The sequence below is a fragment of the Vitis riparia genome, chromosome 2 (genome assembly GCF_004353265.1).
Source record: "Vitis riparia cultivar Riparia Gloire de Montpellier isolate 1030 chromosome 2, EGFV_Vit.rip_1.0, whole genome shotgun sequence".
Lineage (NCBI taxonomy): Eukaryota > Viridiplantae > Streptophyta > Magnoliopsida > Vitales > Vitaceae > Vitis > Vitis riparia.
Genome location: NC_048432.1, coordinates 16281182 through 16298448, shown reverse-complemented (window position 1 = coordinate 16298448; position 17267 = coordinate 16281182). Strand labels below are relative to the sequence as shown.

General features: G+C 34.3%; 2 protein-coding genes across 5 annotated transcripts; one reads left to right on the top strand and one right to left on the bottom strand.

Moving 5' to 3' along the window:
- Positions 1 to 229: 229 nt before the first annotated feature.
- Positions 230 to 13798, top strand: LOC117905238 (mitogen-activated protein kinase kinase kinase YODA-like). 4 transcript variants are annotated; one of them, XM_034818192.1, is made up of 9 exons: positions 230 to 357; positions 1967 to 2221; positions 2332 to 2463; positions 2634 to 2750; positions 4449 to 4508; positions 4595 to 4702; positions 4862 to 5080; positions 6078 to 6163; positions 13337 to 13798. In XM_034818192.1, the coding sequence occupies exons 2-9, from the start codon at positions 1967 to 1969 to the stop codon at positions 13788 to 13790; spliced, it is 1431 nt and encodes a 476-aa protein (XP_034674083.1). In that variant the 5' UTR covers positions 230 to 357; the 3' UTR covers positions 13791 to 13798. The 4 variants fall into 4 exon arrangements, with proteins under 4 accessions (XP_034674083.1, XP_034674092.1, XP_034674098.1 ...); XM_034818201.1 differs by having other exon boundaries at positions 1954 to 2221; XM_034818206.1 differs by lacking the exon at positions 13337 to 13798 and having other exon boundaries at positions 232 to 357; positions 6078 to 6559.
- A 157-nt stretch (positions 13799 to 13955) lies between these two features.
- On the bottom strand, positions 13956 to 15379 carry LOC117930726. Its single transcript, XM_034851392.1, has 5 exons — positions 15236 to 15379; positions 14894 to 15043; positions 14689 to 14745; positions 14470 to 14604; positions 13956 to 14383 (listed from the first exon to the last, which is right to left on the bottom strand). Exons 1-5 carry the CDS (start codon positions 15377 to 15379, stop codon positions 14012 to 14014), a joined length of 858 nt encoding a protein of 285 aa, XP_034707283.1. The 3' UTR covers positions 13956 to 14011.
- Between the last annotated feature and the right edge of the window lie 1888 nt (positions 15380 to 17267).

Here is a 17267-nt window from a genome sequence, read left to right as displayed (position 1 = left end):
GTACAATAAATATTAATTTATAGTTCTTATGATAAATTAATGTGATAAAAGTTCAATATCCCAATAATAAATTTAGTTTCCTTATTGATAAATAAAAAAATTAAGTCAATGGATAATTTTTTTTCTACTATTTCTAATTTTATTTGCCAAAACTTACACAACAATTTCTATATTTAAAACAAATAAAAAATTACAGGCTTAAGGCATATTGGATTGAACGCATCGTTTTGTTCCAAGACCCTAATCCATCTCTTTTGAGACTCTCTCAATCGACTCTGTCAATCAAGGCTTTTCACTCTGAATCTCCATCCTTCTGTGCACATCTCGCCACCGCGCATCCTTCTCTCATCATCTCAGGTCGGTTAGTTTTGTTTTCAGTCTTAGGTTTCGAGATTGGTTCGAGTTTTGATTGGGTTATTTTTGTTCTGTTCCTTTTTTCCCGGAAAAATTGGGATGCTTCTTTGTCTCGTGGAAAATAAATTTCTTATTTTATTTCACGATGGTTGGGTGGGTGAGTGTTTTCGAAATAGCTTGGGGGCTTGTTGAGTTTTGCTTGGGTTGCCGAGAAAAATGAGGAAAGGAAAGGAAGGCTAAGGGCTTTATAAATTAGGGATCTTTGTTTGGCCCTCCTGACTATGGAGGAAAGAAAGAGAATACATTATTCCAGGCCTGTAAATGAAATTTTGCAAGAAGAATTTGCTTCGGACAAAGGAGCCAAATTATTTAAATTGTAATCCTTTTCCCTTGATCTAGATTTAAGACGGTTGAGAAGGCAAACTTTCATGTTGTATCAGTATGAATTTAGCATACGAGTCAAACTGAGCCTGAAAATGAAGTGATGAAACTATGATGAAAACATCCAGTTACAAGGAAGAAAAAAAGACAGAAATTGAATATCAATGTTATGATCCACCAATTAAGAAAGACACTTAGGCCATGTTTGGAACTCTAGAATTTCCCATTCATTAATGTGCTTGGATTGTTTTTTTAGAATGGGAATAGGAACAAAAAATTCATTAGTATGGAAACTAAATCTTACTCTCACTCTCACCTCAATTCCCATCCTATTTCCATTCTTATTCCCATGTACCAAAAAATGATTCAATGATAGGAATCCAAAATTCAAAAATTAAAGAAAATAGAAGAACATGTTTCATGTTTTTCATCATTTATAAATGATGGAACCAATTGATGAATGGTGTATTTCATCCTGTTAGCTGTGATTAGTCAATAATTGTGGATTAAAACAGTGCTTTAAAAAATAAAACTTACATGGATGAGCAATGAGGCTTGCCTTCTTGCTTTGCTGGTGCCCTTTGGATGCATCCTGCATGTTCATTGTGTGTGCAACCATCCATGAGTTTGAGATTATTGTATGAGTTCTACCTTTTAGCTTAGATTCCATGGCCAAAGGAAATAGCTTCTATGAGTTCTGCCCTTCAGGTTAGCTTCTATGGCAAAGAAGATATTGTCGCATTTCTTTTGTTGATAGTGGGATCTTTTACCAGACAGGTTGATTATCAATTGATGGCTCTTACAGTACTTATTTTCCAATCTTCCCCCAAGAAAGAGAAAATATCGGTGTGAATGCTATTTAATTCAGCTGCAGATACCGCAATTACTAATGCATGACCCCTTTATAGAGATCACTTATTTTCTATTTAATGTAATTTTAGTTAATCTCAATATCTAACCAGTTAACTTTTCAATATAATTTTAGTTATATCTCAAGTATCTAATTAGTTATTTTTTCAATATAATTTTATTCATATCTCAATATCTAACTGGTTATTTTTTCCTTAATGATTCACATGGGTAGCTACTTTCTTGGAGTCATGGTTTTGAGATTGAGTGAATTCTAGACCAACATTTCATGTCTCCAACTTGAAATATTCTTTTGTGTGTCTGTTTTATAAGTTTCTAGGAAATTTGAGTATTAACTATTGAGTATAAATTTTATGCTCAGATGGCCTTGCAAGAAAGTTTAGCAAAATTCAAGAAGCAACAAGAAAAGTGCCAATCGACTCTCACCAGCATTGCAGCCAAGGCAGGATCTTCTAAGCCCACAGTGCCTCAGAAGTTTACCCCAGCAGCTCCTACAAAACCTCCTACACCTGCAGTAAAATTCTCCAATGATACTGAGAGACTTCAACATATTAACAGCATAAGGAAAGCCCCTGTTGGAGCTCAGATTAAACGTGTCATAGACTTGCTGCTAGAGGTGAAAATCTGACTCTCTTTTCCTTTATTCATTTAATACTTCCTGATAAATAGGTAAAAAAAATACCAAACCCTCTAAACCTCTTAACTCTGTTTTTGTTCATTTTCCAGACAAGGCAAGCCTTTACACCGGAACAAATAAACGAAGCATGTTATGTTGATACTAATGCCAACAAAGCTGTCTTTGACAGTTTGAGGAATAATCCAAAAGTGAGCTATGATGGGAAGCGCTTTGCGTACAAGGTAACTCTCAATGTTATACACTTGTGAACCTGTTTAAACAAGCTTGCATTTAGTGTTAGTATTGATCACTTATGGTGAATGTCTAAGGGAGTCTATGGATCATAAATTTATGAGTATACTTTTTCCTTTTATCTTTTTAAGCAGATATTCAATTTTTCGTTTGTTTACAGTCCAAGCATGACTTAAAGGACAGGAGTCAGCTGCTTGTCTTAGTACGAAAATTTCCAGAGGGCATTGCAGTCATTGACCTTAAGGACGCATACCCAAGTGTGATGGAAGATTTACAGGTATCAAATATACATAACCTTTGATGAAATTTTATGTGATGTGATATTTATTTTTATTACAATAAATTAATACTGTACCAGGCAAGTTCTGAGAAACATGTTCATAGCACCTGAAGTCCGCCAAAGAAGTATTTTTTATTATTATTTTTCAATGTTCAGTTTGCCCGCTGAAGAAGCCATTATTTTTATTTTTAAACATCCTGTAAGGAACTACATTCAGAGTTCTGCTGTAACATGTAAATTGAACTTTAATCTAAGCGGAATTGCAAGTGAGATTGAATCCAAAGTAGGATTGCATAATAAGTGTCGCTTAAGTCATCGGGATAATAATTAGCCCAGAGTCATCTAAGAAATGATGTAGCCCTTATTAATGTTTGATAATCATTAAATCTAAGTTTGATTATTAAACACTTTCCCAAACACTCAATGATATTCCTCATTTTTCATCCCTGGTTAGTTTAAAAAACATTCATCACCATTTTTCATTATATGATTATTCACTATATTTGGATTGAGCCACACTGATTCGACCCGAATCAACGTCAATATTTCGCTCCTCAGTCGCTTAAGTCATCCAAATATAGTGCAATACTATGGATCTGAGACAGTAAGTCTTGTGTAATCTTTGTCTTTATTGCTGTTCATGCTCTTGCAAGTTTGATGTGATCCTATTCCATTGGTTAATCATTCTAAAGAATCTTCTCTCATGCTTATTTCGACCATCTGAAGCTTCTATGAAGTTGCAGTACACTGTCACTTTATACTTAAGCCAGTAGTCTGCAGTTAATGAAACATTTGATTGAATGTTGGATGCTTATACAAGGGCATTGTACCAAAAGTTGGCATCTGGTTATGTATTGTCCTTTGAAGTTTCATCTGCATTACATTATATTAGATCACTAGATGGCGATTGATTCTTCAGCTTATGTGAAATTTTCCTTGGCTATATTCCTTGAACAGGTGGATGACAAACTCTACATATATTTGGAATATGTATCTGGTGGTTCCATATATAAACTTCTTCAAGAGTATGGCCAGTTTGGTGAAATAGCTTTTCATAGTTATACTCAACAAATTCTGTCAGGGCTTGCATATTTGCATGCTAAAAACACTGTCCATAGGTAAGTCAGATCACCTTACATTGTTGGTTTGGTTATCCTAGGCTATCATTCATTACTCACCCCCAATGAATCTCATCTGTTTTAGTCATCTTAGAACATCTGTGCTAATTAGGTAAGTTTTGTATCCTGTTTAGGGACATCAAAGGAGCAAATATACTGGTGGATCCAATGGCCATGTGAAATTGGCAGATTTTGGAATGGCAAAGCATGTAAGAGTATTCACATGCATTTTTTCTTAAATACTTTGAAACTATTAGAACGAAGAACCTGTGTATCTATTTGACACTTTAGATGTTAAACTTCAGCGGCAATAATGTCCTTTGTTAGTATTGTTGGTTCCAAACTAGGTGCTTACATCGACTTATTGCTTAATCAGTAAAAAAAGAATCCAATAACCACAGATGTTAGTACTTTGAGTTTAGCCTAGTGAAAGAGAAATGAAAAGAGGCTGGTTTGGAAGAGAATTGCCAAATCGGAAAATGTGATTGATAACCTGGTTTGAATTAAATCTAATTCTATTGTAAACATCAATAATGAGCTGTGTGTTCTTGACTAGCTTACTCAAATATTTTTGCAGATTACTGGACAATCTTGTCTGTTATCCTTCAAGGGGAGCCCTTACTGGATGGCACCTGAGGTCAGCCTGGTTTTCATTTTTGTACTGTTGGTCACTGCTCTTGACAATCCTTTCTAGTAACATATTTGATTGAATTTGTCATTCAGGTCATAAAGAACTCAAATGGCTGTAATCTTGCGGTCGATTTATGGAGTCTTGGGTGCACGGTTTTGGAGATGGCTACAACAAAACCACCTTGGAGCCAGTATGAAGGGGTAGACATTCAAAACTGTATTTTTTATTTTCCAAATATTGCACTTAATCAATGTCTCTTATTGTAACTATATTCATAACTCAGTGAGAGCATTGACATGCTAGACATACTGGAGTGCTTGACCCATTTTTTCTCTTACATTCTACCTTCTTCTCCAAAGGTTGCTGCTATGTTTAAGATTGGTAACAGTAAAGAACTTCCCACAATACCGGATCATCTCTCAGAGGAGGGCAAGGACTTTGTAAACCCATTGCATCGTCCCACAGCTGCTCGGCTATTGGAGCACCCTTTTGTTAGAAATGCTGTGCCTCTGGAAAGACCTAGTCTTAGTTCTGAGCCTGAACCACCACCTGCAGTTACAAATGCTGTCAGATCCATGGTATGGACATAACTACCAAGCATTCATGTTATTTTTTTGTGTCTTTGCTGCTGCTGTTCTCGATATGTCTCTAAGTTGCATATCCTGACTGTTCTTGTTCATTTCAGTGATTAATTTTGTTGTCTTGTTAATCTGTACACACCACTCATATTTGATGTTTTAGTTTTCAGGTCATGTCTGAATCCATTGACCACATGCTTCTACATTGTGTTACAGCTGGTTTCCTATAGCAGTTGGTTTTTTCCCTATTTAGTTCAACATTAGGTGATGCATTATTCAATTAGGCTGATGTTGCTAAACTAGAATGGGGCTCGAGTAGGAAAAAGGTGCTAGAAAGCTTGGTTAGCTGCCCCATTGTGTCTTTTCTGGCCAATTTGGTGTGAAAGAAATTGAAGGGCATTTGAAGATGTGGAATTCTTGGATCAATTGCTAAAAATCCTCTTTTTTGTTTTCCTTTTTGGATTATGATAGGCATCATATGGAAGGAAAGTCTCTGTCTTTGGTCGATTTTGTTGATTGGTTTGGAACTATGTAATTGTTGGGCAGGTGATATTTTCCTTTGTTTGCCCCCTTTCTTTGTCCTTTTTGCTTGATTCCCTTTGTATGCTCCTGGTGTGCTTTGGTGAGCTTAAGCCTTTTGCGTTTTGCACCACCCTTCTCTCTCTCTTATATATATATATATATATATATATGAATACACACACACATATATATTCTGATTGCATATCCAAAAAGAATGTCTGAATTTTTAGAACATGCTAATTGATGGGTTTTTTTTTTTTTTTTTTAATTTTTAATTTTTCACATATGGATTGTTGTTATTGAGCCTTTATTGAAGACGAATACACTGACTTAAATGCTGGTGCAATTGTGCTGTGTATAATCTGTCTTGTGATGCACTTATGTAGAGTGTTAATAATTTGCCTTTGTTCTTATCATCTGTTTTGTTTAAGATTTGCCTTGTGCTAACGCCTGTATTTGCTCTTGGATCTATTAGGGCATTGGACACACAAGAAATGTTTTAGAGTCCGAAGGAGTGGCTATCCATCAGTCTAGAGGTTCAAAAACTGGTTCAGGATCCAGGTCTTTCTCTCTCTCTCTCTCTCTCCTTCCCTTCCCCCTCCCCCCCTCCCACAATACATGCTTGCATGAAAATTGAAGGTTGATTATGCATCATTGGTCACTAATATGCACTTATTTCTCTGGTTGATGTGTCCATGCATCTGACTGTCCTTGGGATATTCCTTAAGTTATGCATGTAGTTATTGTGAATTCATCTATTTTATTTGAAAATTTCTTTTAAGTTGATGGTCTATACCAACTGATTGCTTTTGGATGTGGTAGTAATGTCTCACTGAAAGTTGTTTTACATCAGTAGTTGTGTGAATGATGACTGACATTAAGGGTATATCAACTTTCCTCTGTGGCTATATGGTGTCACTGTTCTAATTGCCATTTATTAGAAGTATTTTTTTTAAATGTATTATTGTTAAGGATAGTGATATTCTCTACATTATATGTGCCCATGAGCCACATTGTGAGAACACTGGAAATTTATCAATACCTGTAGGTAGGACTTGCAGAAAGCTATTTGATGTTTCTTGTGATCTGGCCCAGTATGTCAATTCTCCACTGAATTGTCTTTTATTGGCATGTCTTGTTCTTCTTAGTGATACCCATACCCCAGAGGAACTTTTCAAGCCCTGTTTCTCCTATTGGGAGCCCTCTTTTGCATTCAAGATCACCACAACATATGAGTGGGAGGATGTCTCCCTCTCCCATATGAGTGGAATTTTCAAAATTCCAATTTTCAAATAATTTTTAAAATTCCAATTTTCAAATTTATTTTTTAAAACTCCAATTTCCAAGTAATTTTCAATACTCTAATTTTCGAATAATTTTTAAAACTTTAATTTTCAAATTTAATTTTCAAATTTTCAAATTTTCAAATTTATTTTTTTAAAACTCAAATTTCCAAGTAATTTTCAAAACTATAATTTTCGAATAATTTTCAAAACTCCAGTTTTCACATAGTTTTCAAAACTCCAGCTTATCAAATAATTTTAATTCCACTCCGGTTTTCAAAATAATTTTCATGCCACTCCGGTTTTTCAAATAATTTTAAGTCCTCAACTTTCATCCTTCATTAGGATTTTAGGTTCACCGAAAATCCCGATTTTAATAAGCTTGCTGTCATTCTCATTCTAGCATGCACTTGTACAAATTTTCTTTGATTTTCAAATAATTTTCTGTTTCTCTTGATTTTAAATAAGCATGAATATGATTTTCATAATTCCAAAATAATGGAATTTATGGGATTAATTCATGCAAAATGAATTGGGCTTTGGTGGGGCCCAACTAAGGGTCTCCAAAAAGCCCGTGGCCCGCGCCCGGCCCGAGCCCATTTCTGGATGGGCCGGGCCATGGGCCCCAATTTAGGCCCGGCGGGCTGGCCCGCCGTAGGCCCGTCCATAGGCCCGCCAACTCACATTATTTTTTTTCAAAAATCATACAACATTTCTAATATATATATAACTAATGCAAAATAGTTACACAAAAAAGGGCCAACTCAGTTGGTGGCTGGCTCCCTTGTGGTTCCATAAGGGAAGGGGTTCGAATCCCCTTCCCTTCAAAACTGAAAATTATTTAAATTTTTAGCTTGCCCCGCCCAGCCCGCCTAGCTTGAGGGCCCACGAGCTGGGCCACGGGCCTTAGATATACCAAGGCCAGGCCCGTTGACCAGTCAACGGGCTCAGTGGCCCGCCTCGGGTTGGGCCATGGGCCTTACTCCTCCGGGCCGAGCGGCCGGGCCCGGCCCGTTGGAGACCCTTAGGCCCAACATCCATGATGTTTTTCTTTAAAAATGATTTGAGTGAAGTGCATAATTGCTATTAATGATTCCTTGCTTTGTTTTGTGACACCTGCAATATGTTTTGTATTCTTTATTGTGTCCTAACCCCATTTCATGATAACGCACTATTACTTGCTATGTATTAAATCGCATGATATATATTCAAACAATGAACAAAATAATAATGAACTAGATAATCAAATAGGAAATATAGAACTCAACGGAGTTCAAATAAATTTATTTCCTATTTTTAGGTTTTCTGAGCATGAGATGTACTCAGAGTGTAGTATATGTTTTGATGCGTTTGCAGATGGGGATGAGATTATCATCCTCCTAGTCTGTAGGCACATTTATCGTAATCATTGTATCACTCCTTGGTTTACATCCCATTCTAACTGTCCACTTTGTCGTTATGACTATAGTGGTTATAGTTTAGATGATTAGATTTTATTGTACACAATTTGAATTTACATTGTTCCTACTTCCTTTGAATTATATGTAATAAATTTTTTATATTTGAATATTTTTCAAGTTGGGAAGGAATGTTATGCTTAATTTATAAAATCTTTAACATATTTTATGGATATAAATAAACATCGGGACATGAGTATGGGAACGCATCGTGCAAAATGCGGGGTCCACAATATCCCAATTAGAATTTCATTACAATTTATCTAATTAAAATTTCATGGAGAGCACAATATCGTTAGATGAGGACTTTTTATTACCTTTTAGACAGCACATCTGTTCATTTTTTGTGGGGATCTCCTATTAAGAGGAGGGAGAAGGGAGGGGAAGAAAAAGAAAAGAATTGGAGAAGGGAGGTGGTTGATCTTGGAAGCTAAGGGAAATGAGGGATTTGCTTGAAGCTAAGCACATATTGCTTGAGTGGAGATTACCCAAGTATGGTTACTATCTTCAATGTTTCCATTAAAACCTTGTTCTTCTTCTCTGTTTGTCTTCTCTTCACTACCCTTTGTTGTTGCACATGGGTAGGCTTGATATGTATATAAAAGTTGTTTCTGGTAATAGAGATTTTCATCACTGAATGAACCCATTTTAAAGGAAATTCTCTGTGGGATGAGGACTTTTTATTTCCTTTTAGAGAGCACGTCCATTCATTTTTTGTGGGGATCTCCTATTAGAGGAGGGAGAAGGGAGGGAAAGAAAAAGAAAAAGAATCGGAGAAGGGAGGTTGTTGATCTTGGAAGCTAAGGGAAATGAGGGATTTGTGCTTGAGTGGAGATTACCAAGGTATGGTTACTATGTCTTCAATGTTTCCATTAAAACCTTGTTCTTCTTTGTTTATCTTCTCTTCACTGCCCTTTGTTGCGCATGGGTAGGCTTGATATGTATATAAAAGTTGTTTCTGGTAATAGAGATTTTCATCACTGAATGAACCCATTTTAAAAGAAATTTTCTGTCGGATGAGGACTTTTTATTTCTTTTAGAGAGCACGTCCATTCATTTTTTGTGGGGATCTCCTATTAGAGGAGGGAGAAGGGAGGGGAAGAAAAAGAAAAGAATCGGAGAAGGGAGGTTGTTGATCTTGGAAGCTAAGGGAAATGAGGGATTTGCTTGAAGCTAAGCACATATTGCTTGAGTGGAGATTACCTAGGTATGGTTACTATGTCTTCAATGTTTCCATTAAAACCTTGTTCTTCTCTGTTTATCTTCTCTTCACTGCCCTTTGTTGCGCATGCGTTCATTTTTTGTGGGGATCTCCTATTAGAGGAGAGAGAAGGAGGGGAAGAAAAAGAAAAGAATCAGAGAAGGGAGGTTGTTGATCTTGGAAGCTAAGGGAAATGAGGGATTTGCTTGAAGCTAAGCACATATTGCTTGAGTGGAGATTACCTAGGTATGGTTACTATGTCTTCAATGTTTATGTTTCCATTAAAACCTTGTTCTTCTCTGTTTATCTTCTCTTCACTGCCCTTTGTTGCACATGCATTCATTTTTTGTGGGGATCTCCTATTAGAGGAGGGAGAAGGGAGGGAAAGAAAAAGAAAAGAATCGGAGAAGGGAGGTTGTTGATCTTGGAAGCTAAGGGAAATGAGGGATTTGCTTGATGCTAAGCACATATTGCTTGAGTGGAGATTACCCAGGCATGGTTACCATGTCTTCAATGTTTCCATTAAAACCTTGTTCTTCTCTGTTTATCTTCTCTTCACTGCCCTTTGTTGCGCATGCATTCATTTTTTGTGGGAATCTCCTATTAGAGGAGGGAGAAGGGAGGGGAAGAAAAAGAAAAGAATTGGAGAAGGGAGGTTGTTGATCTTGGAAGCTAAGGGAAATGAGGGATTTGCTTGATGCTAAACACATATTGCTTGAGTGGAGATTACCCAGGTATGGTTACTATGTCTTCAATGTTTCCATTAAAACCTTGTTCTTCTCTGTTTATCTTCTCTTCACTGCCCTTTGTTGCGCATGCCTTCATTTTTTGTGGGGATCTCCTATTAGAGGAGGGAGAAGGGAGGGGAAGAAAAAGAAAAGAATCGGAGAAGGGAGGTTGTTGATCTTGGAAGCTAAGGGAAATGAGGGATTTGCTTGATGCTAAGCACATATTGCTTGAGTGGAGATTACCCAGGTATGGTTACTATGTCTTCAATTTTTCCATTAAAACCTTGTTCTTCTCTGTTTATCTTCTCTTCACTGCCCTTGTTGCGCATGCATTCATTTTTTGTGGGGATCTTAGAGGAGGGAGAAGGGAGGCGAAGAAAAAGAAAAGAATTGGAGAAGGGAGGTTGTTGATCTTGGAAGCTAAGGGAAATGAGGGATTTGCTTGATGCTAAGCACATATTGCTTGAGTGGAGATTACCCAGGTATGGTTACTATGTCTTCAATGTTTCCATTAAAACCTTGTTCTTCTCTGTTTATCTTTTCTCACTGTGCCCTTTGTTGCGCATGCCTTCATTTTTTGTGGGGATCTCCTATTAGAGGAGGGAGAAGGGAGGGGAAGAAAAAGAAAAGAATCGGAGAAGGGAGGTTGTTGATCTTGGAAGCTAAGGGAAATGAGGGATTTGCTTGATGCTAAGCACATATTGCTTGAGTGGAGATTACCCAGGTATGGTTACTATGTCTTCAATGTTTCCATTAAAACCTTGTTCTTCTCTGTTTATCTTCTCTTCTCTGCCCTTTGTTGCGCATGGGTCGGCAAGCTCTGCAACTTATTGCTCCTATTCTGCTTCGCGGGTGTCTTTCTCTTGTTGAGCCTCGGACTTTGCAGTTTTGTTTGGAGTCCTACTGGTGTTTAGTCGTTTTTGTTCATTATTTAGCATTCAGCTCTTGCTCGTGTATTTGAGCATAAGAATGTCTGTTTCTTGGGTATGTTGTAAACAGTGTTTGAAATATATTTTTCTCTGAAATTTCGGTTATCGGCAGGCTCCCGTCCACGGAAATTTTTGGTAATTTTTCGGAAATATCACAGATATTTTGGTACTTTTACCATTCGCGATATTTCCTACCAGTCCAGCCCACGCACAGGATACAAAATCTGTCCAAATTTTTTTAAAGACAATAAATAAGATGCTATTTGGTAATCTGATCATGATTTGCGGACAAAGGCTGTTTTCTTCAGCCTAGCTCAAAAATCGTGGATTTAGGGTTAGTGAAATTTAAATCCAGTGGCAAAGAGACCCCTACAACAGATCCAGAGATCCAGAAAACACGGGGAGCCAAAAAAAGCAATTTTTTTGGTGTTCCTTGGGGGTTTTGCATGGGTTTTCTCGGAAATCAAAGAAGAATTTTCCCGGAAATCAAATGGGGGATGGATTTTCTTGGGAATCAAACGAGGGTTGCAAAAAAAAAAAAAATGGTTAGATAAGTACCTACGAGGATTGACAGTGGCAGAGGAAAATAGGGCCTTTCTAGGGTTCTCTCGTCTGGAGGGCAACTTCAGAAAAGGGCTTCTTGATGCCTCGAGTGAGAGAAGTGGGTGGCCCATTTGAGTTTTAGATTTAGTAGAGATAAAAAAAGGGAAACAAATCATGAGAACAATTTTCCTCCATATAAATAATTATTAATTATTAATTATCCATCTTAATTTTTATTAAATCAAAACCGTGGTTTTGGTTCAATACCTGCTACCATCGGACTATGATATTATTTGATTATATATTATATTTAATTGATTAATAAAAATATAAAAATCAATATTTTAATTTTTTTAATAAGTCTTTTTTTATATTATTTATATGATAATTAAATATACAAAATATAAATATTAAAAAAAAAAAATCATATATGTATCATTATTTATTTCATAATATTAAATGTATCATAATTTATCTCATTAATCCTATTCTAAAAATCATCAGAATGCACTCGTGAATCGCTTCATGAACTAACATTGCTACCTGAGATTCTTTCATTTCATTCGCCCCTTTCTCTACTCTATCCATTTCCTTAACCTTTTGAGAAATGGGTATATATAGCTTTATTTGCAGTTCACTTTTACACTCCATATTAGTGCATGATTGATGGATTGTAAGGATCAAAATATTGTGTTGTGGTTATCCTGTAATTAATCTCTTTCTTTTTATGGGTTCTGGGTGTTATTTGAAAATTTGAGATAGAGTGTAGTGATGACATTAGAAAATAGAGGTCTATGGGAAATGAAACATATGAATTAATGATGTGGTGTAGTGTTTTGTATAATGATCTTATTCAGTTTATGACAATATTGAGTAGTAGGAGCAATGAAAGAGGTTCGAGTTTAATTCTAGAAATATATAGTATTGTATTAACAACTGTCGGGTAAATTTTATAATATCATTTCATTTTTTTTTCGTTGTTTTTCATTCTTCTTGTGTGAAGAAATGGTTCTTCAATAATTTTTTTTGTTGCTTTGTACACCATCCCATAACATAAACCAAAATAAGGTCTTTAAATTTTATATTTGAGCTCCTAAGAAGACAGCCCACCCCATTGAAGTGTAATCCGTCAATTTTCTTTTAAATTCATAAGTCACCTTTTGTTCTTTGTTCTAAATTGAGAACTAACCTCTTTAACGGTTTCTAGTTCACAGACTATGGTCTTAAAACATTGTTTTAAACATTTAAAACAACATGGCTTTCATTTATCAATATAAAAATAATTATAAAAAAATCAAAATTTATTTCTTCTATTATATATAACATTTTCAATTCTATACAAAATTTATTACTATTTTATAATTTTAAAAATAAAAATCACAAATTATATCCAAGAAACACTTAATAATTATAAGTAATTAATCAAAATAATGTATACAAGTATAAGTTAAGTATAAGAAATTGATATTAATATGAATTTTTATAGGAAATTTTAATATTTTTATTCATCTGCTCACACAATTTATATTCTTTTTAAAAACTTTTTTTCTTTTAAAAATTAATATTGTTCTTATTATTGTTTTTTTTTTACAGGCACATATGTTCATTCCTATTCCTATTTATTATTATTTTGAGCAATATGGGGACCGTACATGCCGCACGTCAGGCCCATTTTCACTGGCATGAGAAGGCGAACTCTATTTATATAGTATTAATAGTTGTAGCAATTAGTGTAGCATTACTTATATGTTATTTTATTTTAAGGCTATGTAAATCACATAATATAGATTCAGACAATGAACTAGATAATATAGAACTCACTGGAGTTCAAATAAATTCATTTCCTATTTCTAGGTTTTCTGAGCATGAGATGTACTCAGAGTGTAGTATATGTTTAGATGCGTTTGCAGATGAGGATGAGATTATCATCCTCCCAGTCTGCAGACACATTTATCATACTCATTGTATTACTACTTGGTTTACATCTCATTCTCATCATTGTCCACTTTGTCGTCATGACTATAGTGGTTATAGTTTAGACGATTAGATTTTATTGTACACAATTTGAAATATATGTAATTAATTTTTTATATTTGAATATTCTCTTGAAATGAATGTTATGCTTAATTTAATATAAAATAATTTTGAAAGAATCAATAATGTACATAATTATGGAATCAAGATATCAGCAAGTAGGATTACAGGAGCATAGATTTATTCATAAAATGAGTAGAGAAAGTACATTTGATCCAGAAAGTAAACTAAATATCAATTTCCAATTGCACCAGAAACACCCCCATAAAGGATCAGATAACCAGGGTCACCTCCAACATCTCCTTTATTGGTTATATCGAAATTCAAATTATCAGCAAACTGCTCTAGGTCCCTAGGAGGTTTTATAATCGTATTATTTACTACAATATTGGCTTGTGCGCAAAATGCATCATAATTGGTGTCCAACTTTATCCGATGACCGGAACCCATTCCTGGACTAGGGACATTCGGTGGGCTGAATACCTCTCCTCCCCATTCTGCTCCCGTAGCCGTGCTTCCTAAATTGGTGAATATTTGACTTGGCCACCACCCTACCACGGTACGATTGTCATCGTAATAAAGATACCAGCTCAGATTAATCGTGTCCTACATTAATGAGGAAAATAGAGGTGATGAACTTAATTTTATCGCTAATTCCAACAAGTAAAAGAGAAGAAAAATGTCGTGCATACCTGGTAAATTGATAAGGTTATGTAATATGGTAGTTCACCGTATGTTGAAACTGGTTCGATAACCAAGTCCACAGGTATATCTGCTGAAGCTTGTATAAATCCACATGGTGTGTTGAAACAATGTGCTTGACCAGCCTGTTCATGGTGGAACAAACAATGTCAACATGTATTCTTCCAAAGGTTTAATTGTAATCGTTTAAATTAAATTAAACTTATTACATTGGTATAAATATACATTCTGGTTCTATTATCACCACCATATAAACCCGGATTCACCTGAAACACAAAATGAACAAATAAATGAGAACACATTTCCTAACTGAACCGAAGATCTTAAGGATATATATACCAGAGCAATGAGGTGTGAATGTGTGAACTAAAAACATTAAGTTTTCTTCACAAGCAAAATCTTTTGTCCACTCACCGTCCACCCAGCTTCTAAGCTTTCAGCACCATTTTTAATCTTTACTCGACCTGAGGTGTATTGAGGAGCTTGAACCGGAAGATTCCATACGCTAAGCATCGCTCCAACTCCATCATAATCGATATCTGCGATAGTTTGAGCCACAGCAAACTGTGCAATACAAAGTAAATGTCAATTCAATTGTTTTTCTTCTTCTCTTTTTTCGTACTTCCATCAATCCTAAGATTTTCGACATAAGTCAACCTTTCTCACAAACAAAAAAAATAATTGTAATTTAAAAAAAAAATTGCAAATACACTAAACATTAATCAATTATGTTGTTATAACGAAATTATAACTTACATGTTTACCAGGTTGATCGTCAGTAAGAGGATTAATTTTCGAAGCATGCATTTCTGAATACAATTTGGCTCTAATGAGATCATCTTTAGTAGTTCTCCTTATGGGAACTGTTCCCATCGGACATCCTCCACCCTCCAACCCCATTTTCACGGGTTTATAATCAGGTTTTGGCACCTCTTTCTCTGGGCTCACTCTTCTAGGAGGTGATGCTGGCCTCATCTGCATCAAAATTATCTCAATAACATTTTATTTATGATTTATAATTAAAAAAATTTGGATCATAAAGGAATTCCTTTTGCATTTTTTTTCCTTTTACACCTATGTTTTTCCTTTTTTTTTTCCTACTATATTAAACTCAAAAGTTTTAAACATACTACATTAAAATGTAGCTCTTAGGATAAATTAATCTGATGAGGGTCAATATCCCAATAATAAATATAGTTTCCTTAAGCATATTTTTCTTCTAATTTTGCAAAATGGGTGTTGTATTTACTTGCCTAATTTCTATAATTATTTCTCAACATGTTAATAATATATGATATAGGAAAAAAAAATGAAAATAATTTTCACTAATGGACACACAAATTGATGTATTTATAATAGAAATCAAATTTAAAACATACCTGGGGATGAAAATTATGATTCTTCAACAAAGGATGATCAAATGCAGGTTGCTTGTAGAAGTCCACACAATCATATATATCTCCATATTTTGTCTGCATGTAATAATATAATTTTGTGAAATTATTTTCTTATTTTATTCAATATTTAGTAATATTTAATTGTAACTTTATTTTTACCTTAATAGTCTTCACTGCTGGCTTATTCAAGCGCTTAAGTTCTTTCTCTATTTCCAAATCTTCTTCTTTCGATAATTTCATATATCCTTCAACCCCATTGTAATACAGAAAGATATAACAAACCAACAAACAAGGTAGAACAACCTTCAAACCCATGGATTTGACCTGTAGCAAAAAAAAAGTAGATTTGGAATGCATGAGAAAAAAAAATTATGTTTGAAACAATGACCTATTAAACCAATGAAAGAGGACTACTACACCTCCCAAAATCACTCCCAAATGAAAATCGATATTATTTAAATGATTTTTAATAATATCTACAAATTTAATAATATCTTGATTTAAGGAATAATATTGTCCCATGGCGGAATGACTTGAAGGTGAATCAAAAGATTTGGTATTATTCATTCTCATGAATTTGGTATGTAATATAATTTGGTAAATAAAATTAAGAATTTGATTTTGTTTTTATATTTCCATGAAATGATATAAATCCTCATGTACGTAAAATAATTAAACAAAATGTAGACAAATTGTATTGAACAAAGTAAACAAATATGATAGTCTAAAATTTGATGCTAGAAGATGTGTTACTTACACAATTAATGTGTGAAAAAATTATGAAAAAAAACTTAAAAATTGTTAATATTTTTATTTATATTTAAATATTAACTCCTTATTTATAAAAATATTTATAAATTTTTTTACAAAATTAGATACTTCTCTCATATATGTTCAATTTTTAAATTTGAAGTTATCTTTTTTAAAAATTGAATTTATTTTTTCTAGACTATCCTTTAAAAGGATGAGTTGACTATTTATATTTTATGAAATCGAACTTCAAACTTAATTTTTGTATCGAAAAGATAAATGCAGTTTATACTCAACAACTTTTTACCTTACAAAAAAGCACGAGTAAGATCATGTTTGTCAAAAAAAAAAAAAAAAAAAAAAAAAGACAATCAAGAGAGAGCACAAAGGAATTCAAGTAATAGATTAAGAAAAAGATTCTTACTTTGTTCAAAAGTCTTCAGAGAAAAAAGTCTTCAATATGAAGAAACCACTAAAATTTGTAAGATATTCACCATAAAGCTTGCATATTTATGGTTGAAAAACTTCTCAATTATTATAAAAAATATCTTATATATGGATATAGAATTTTATTAAAAAAAGAAAGAATTTTTTATGTTATATATATGGTTATAAACCTAGATTTTCAACTTTTCTAATTA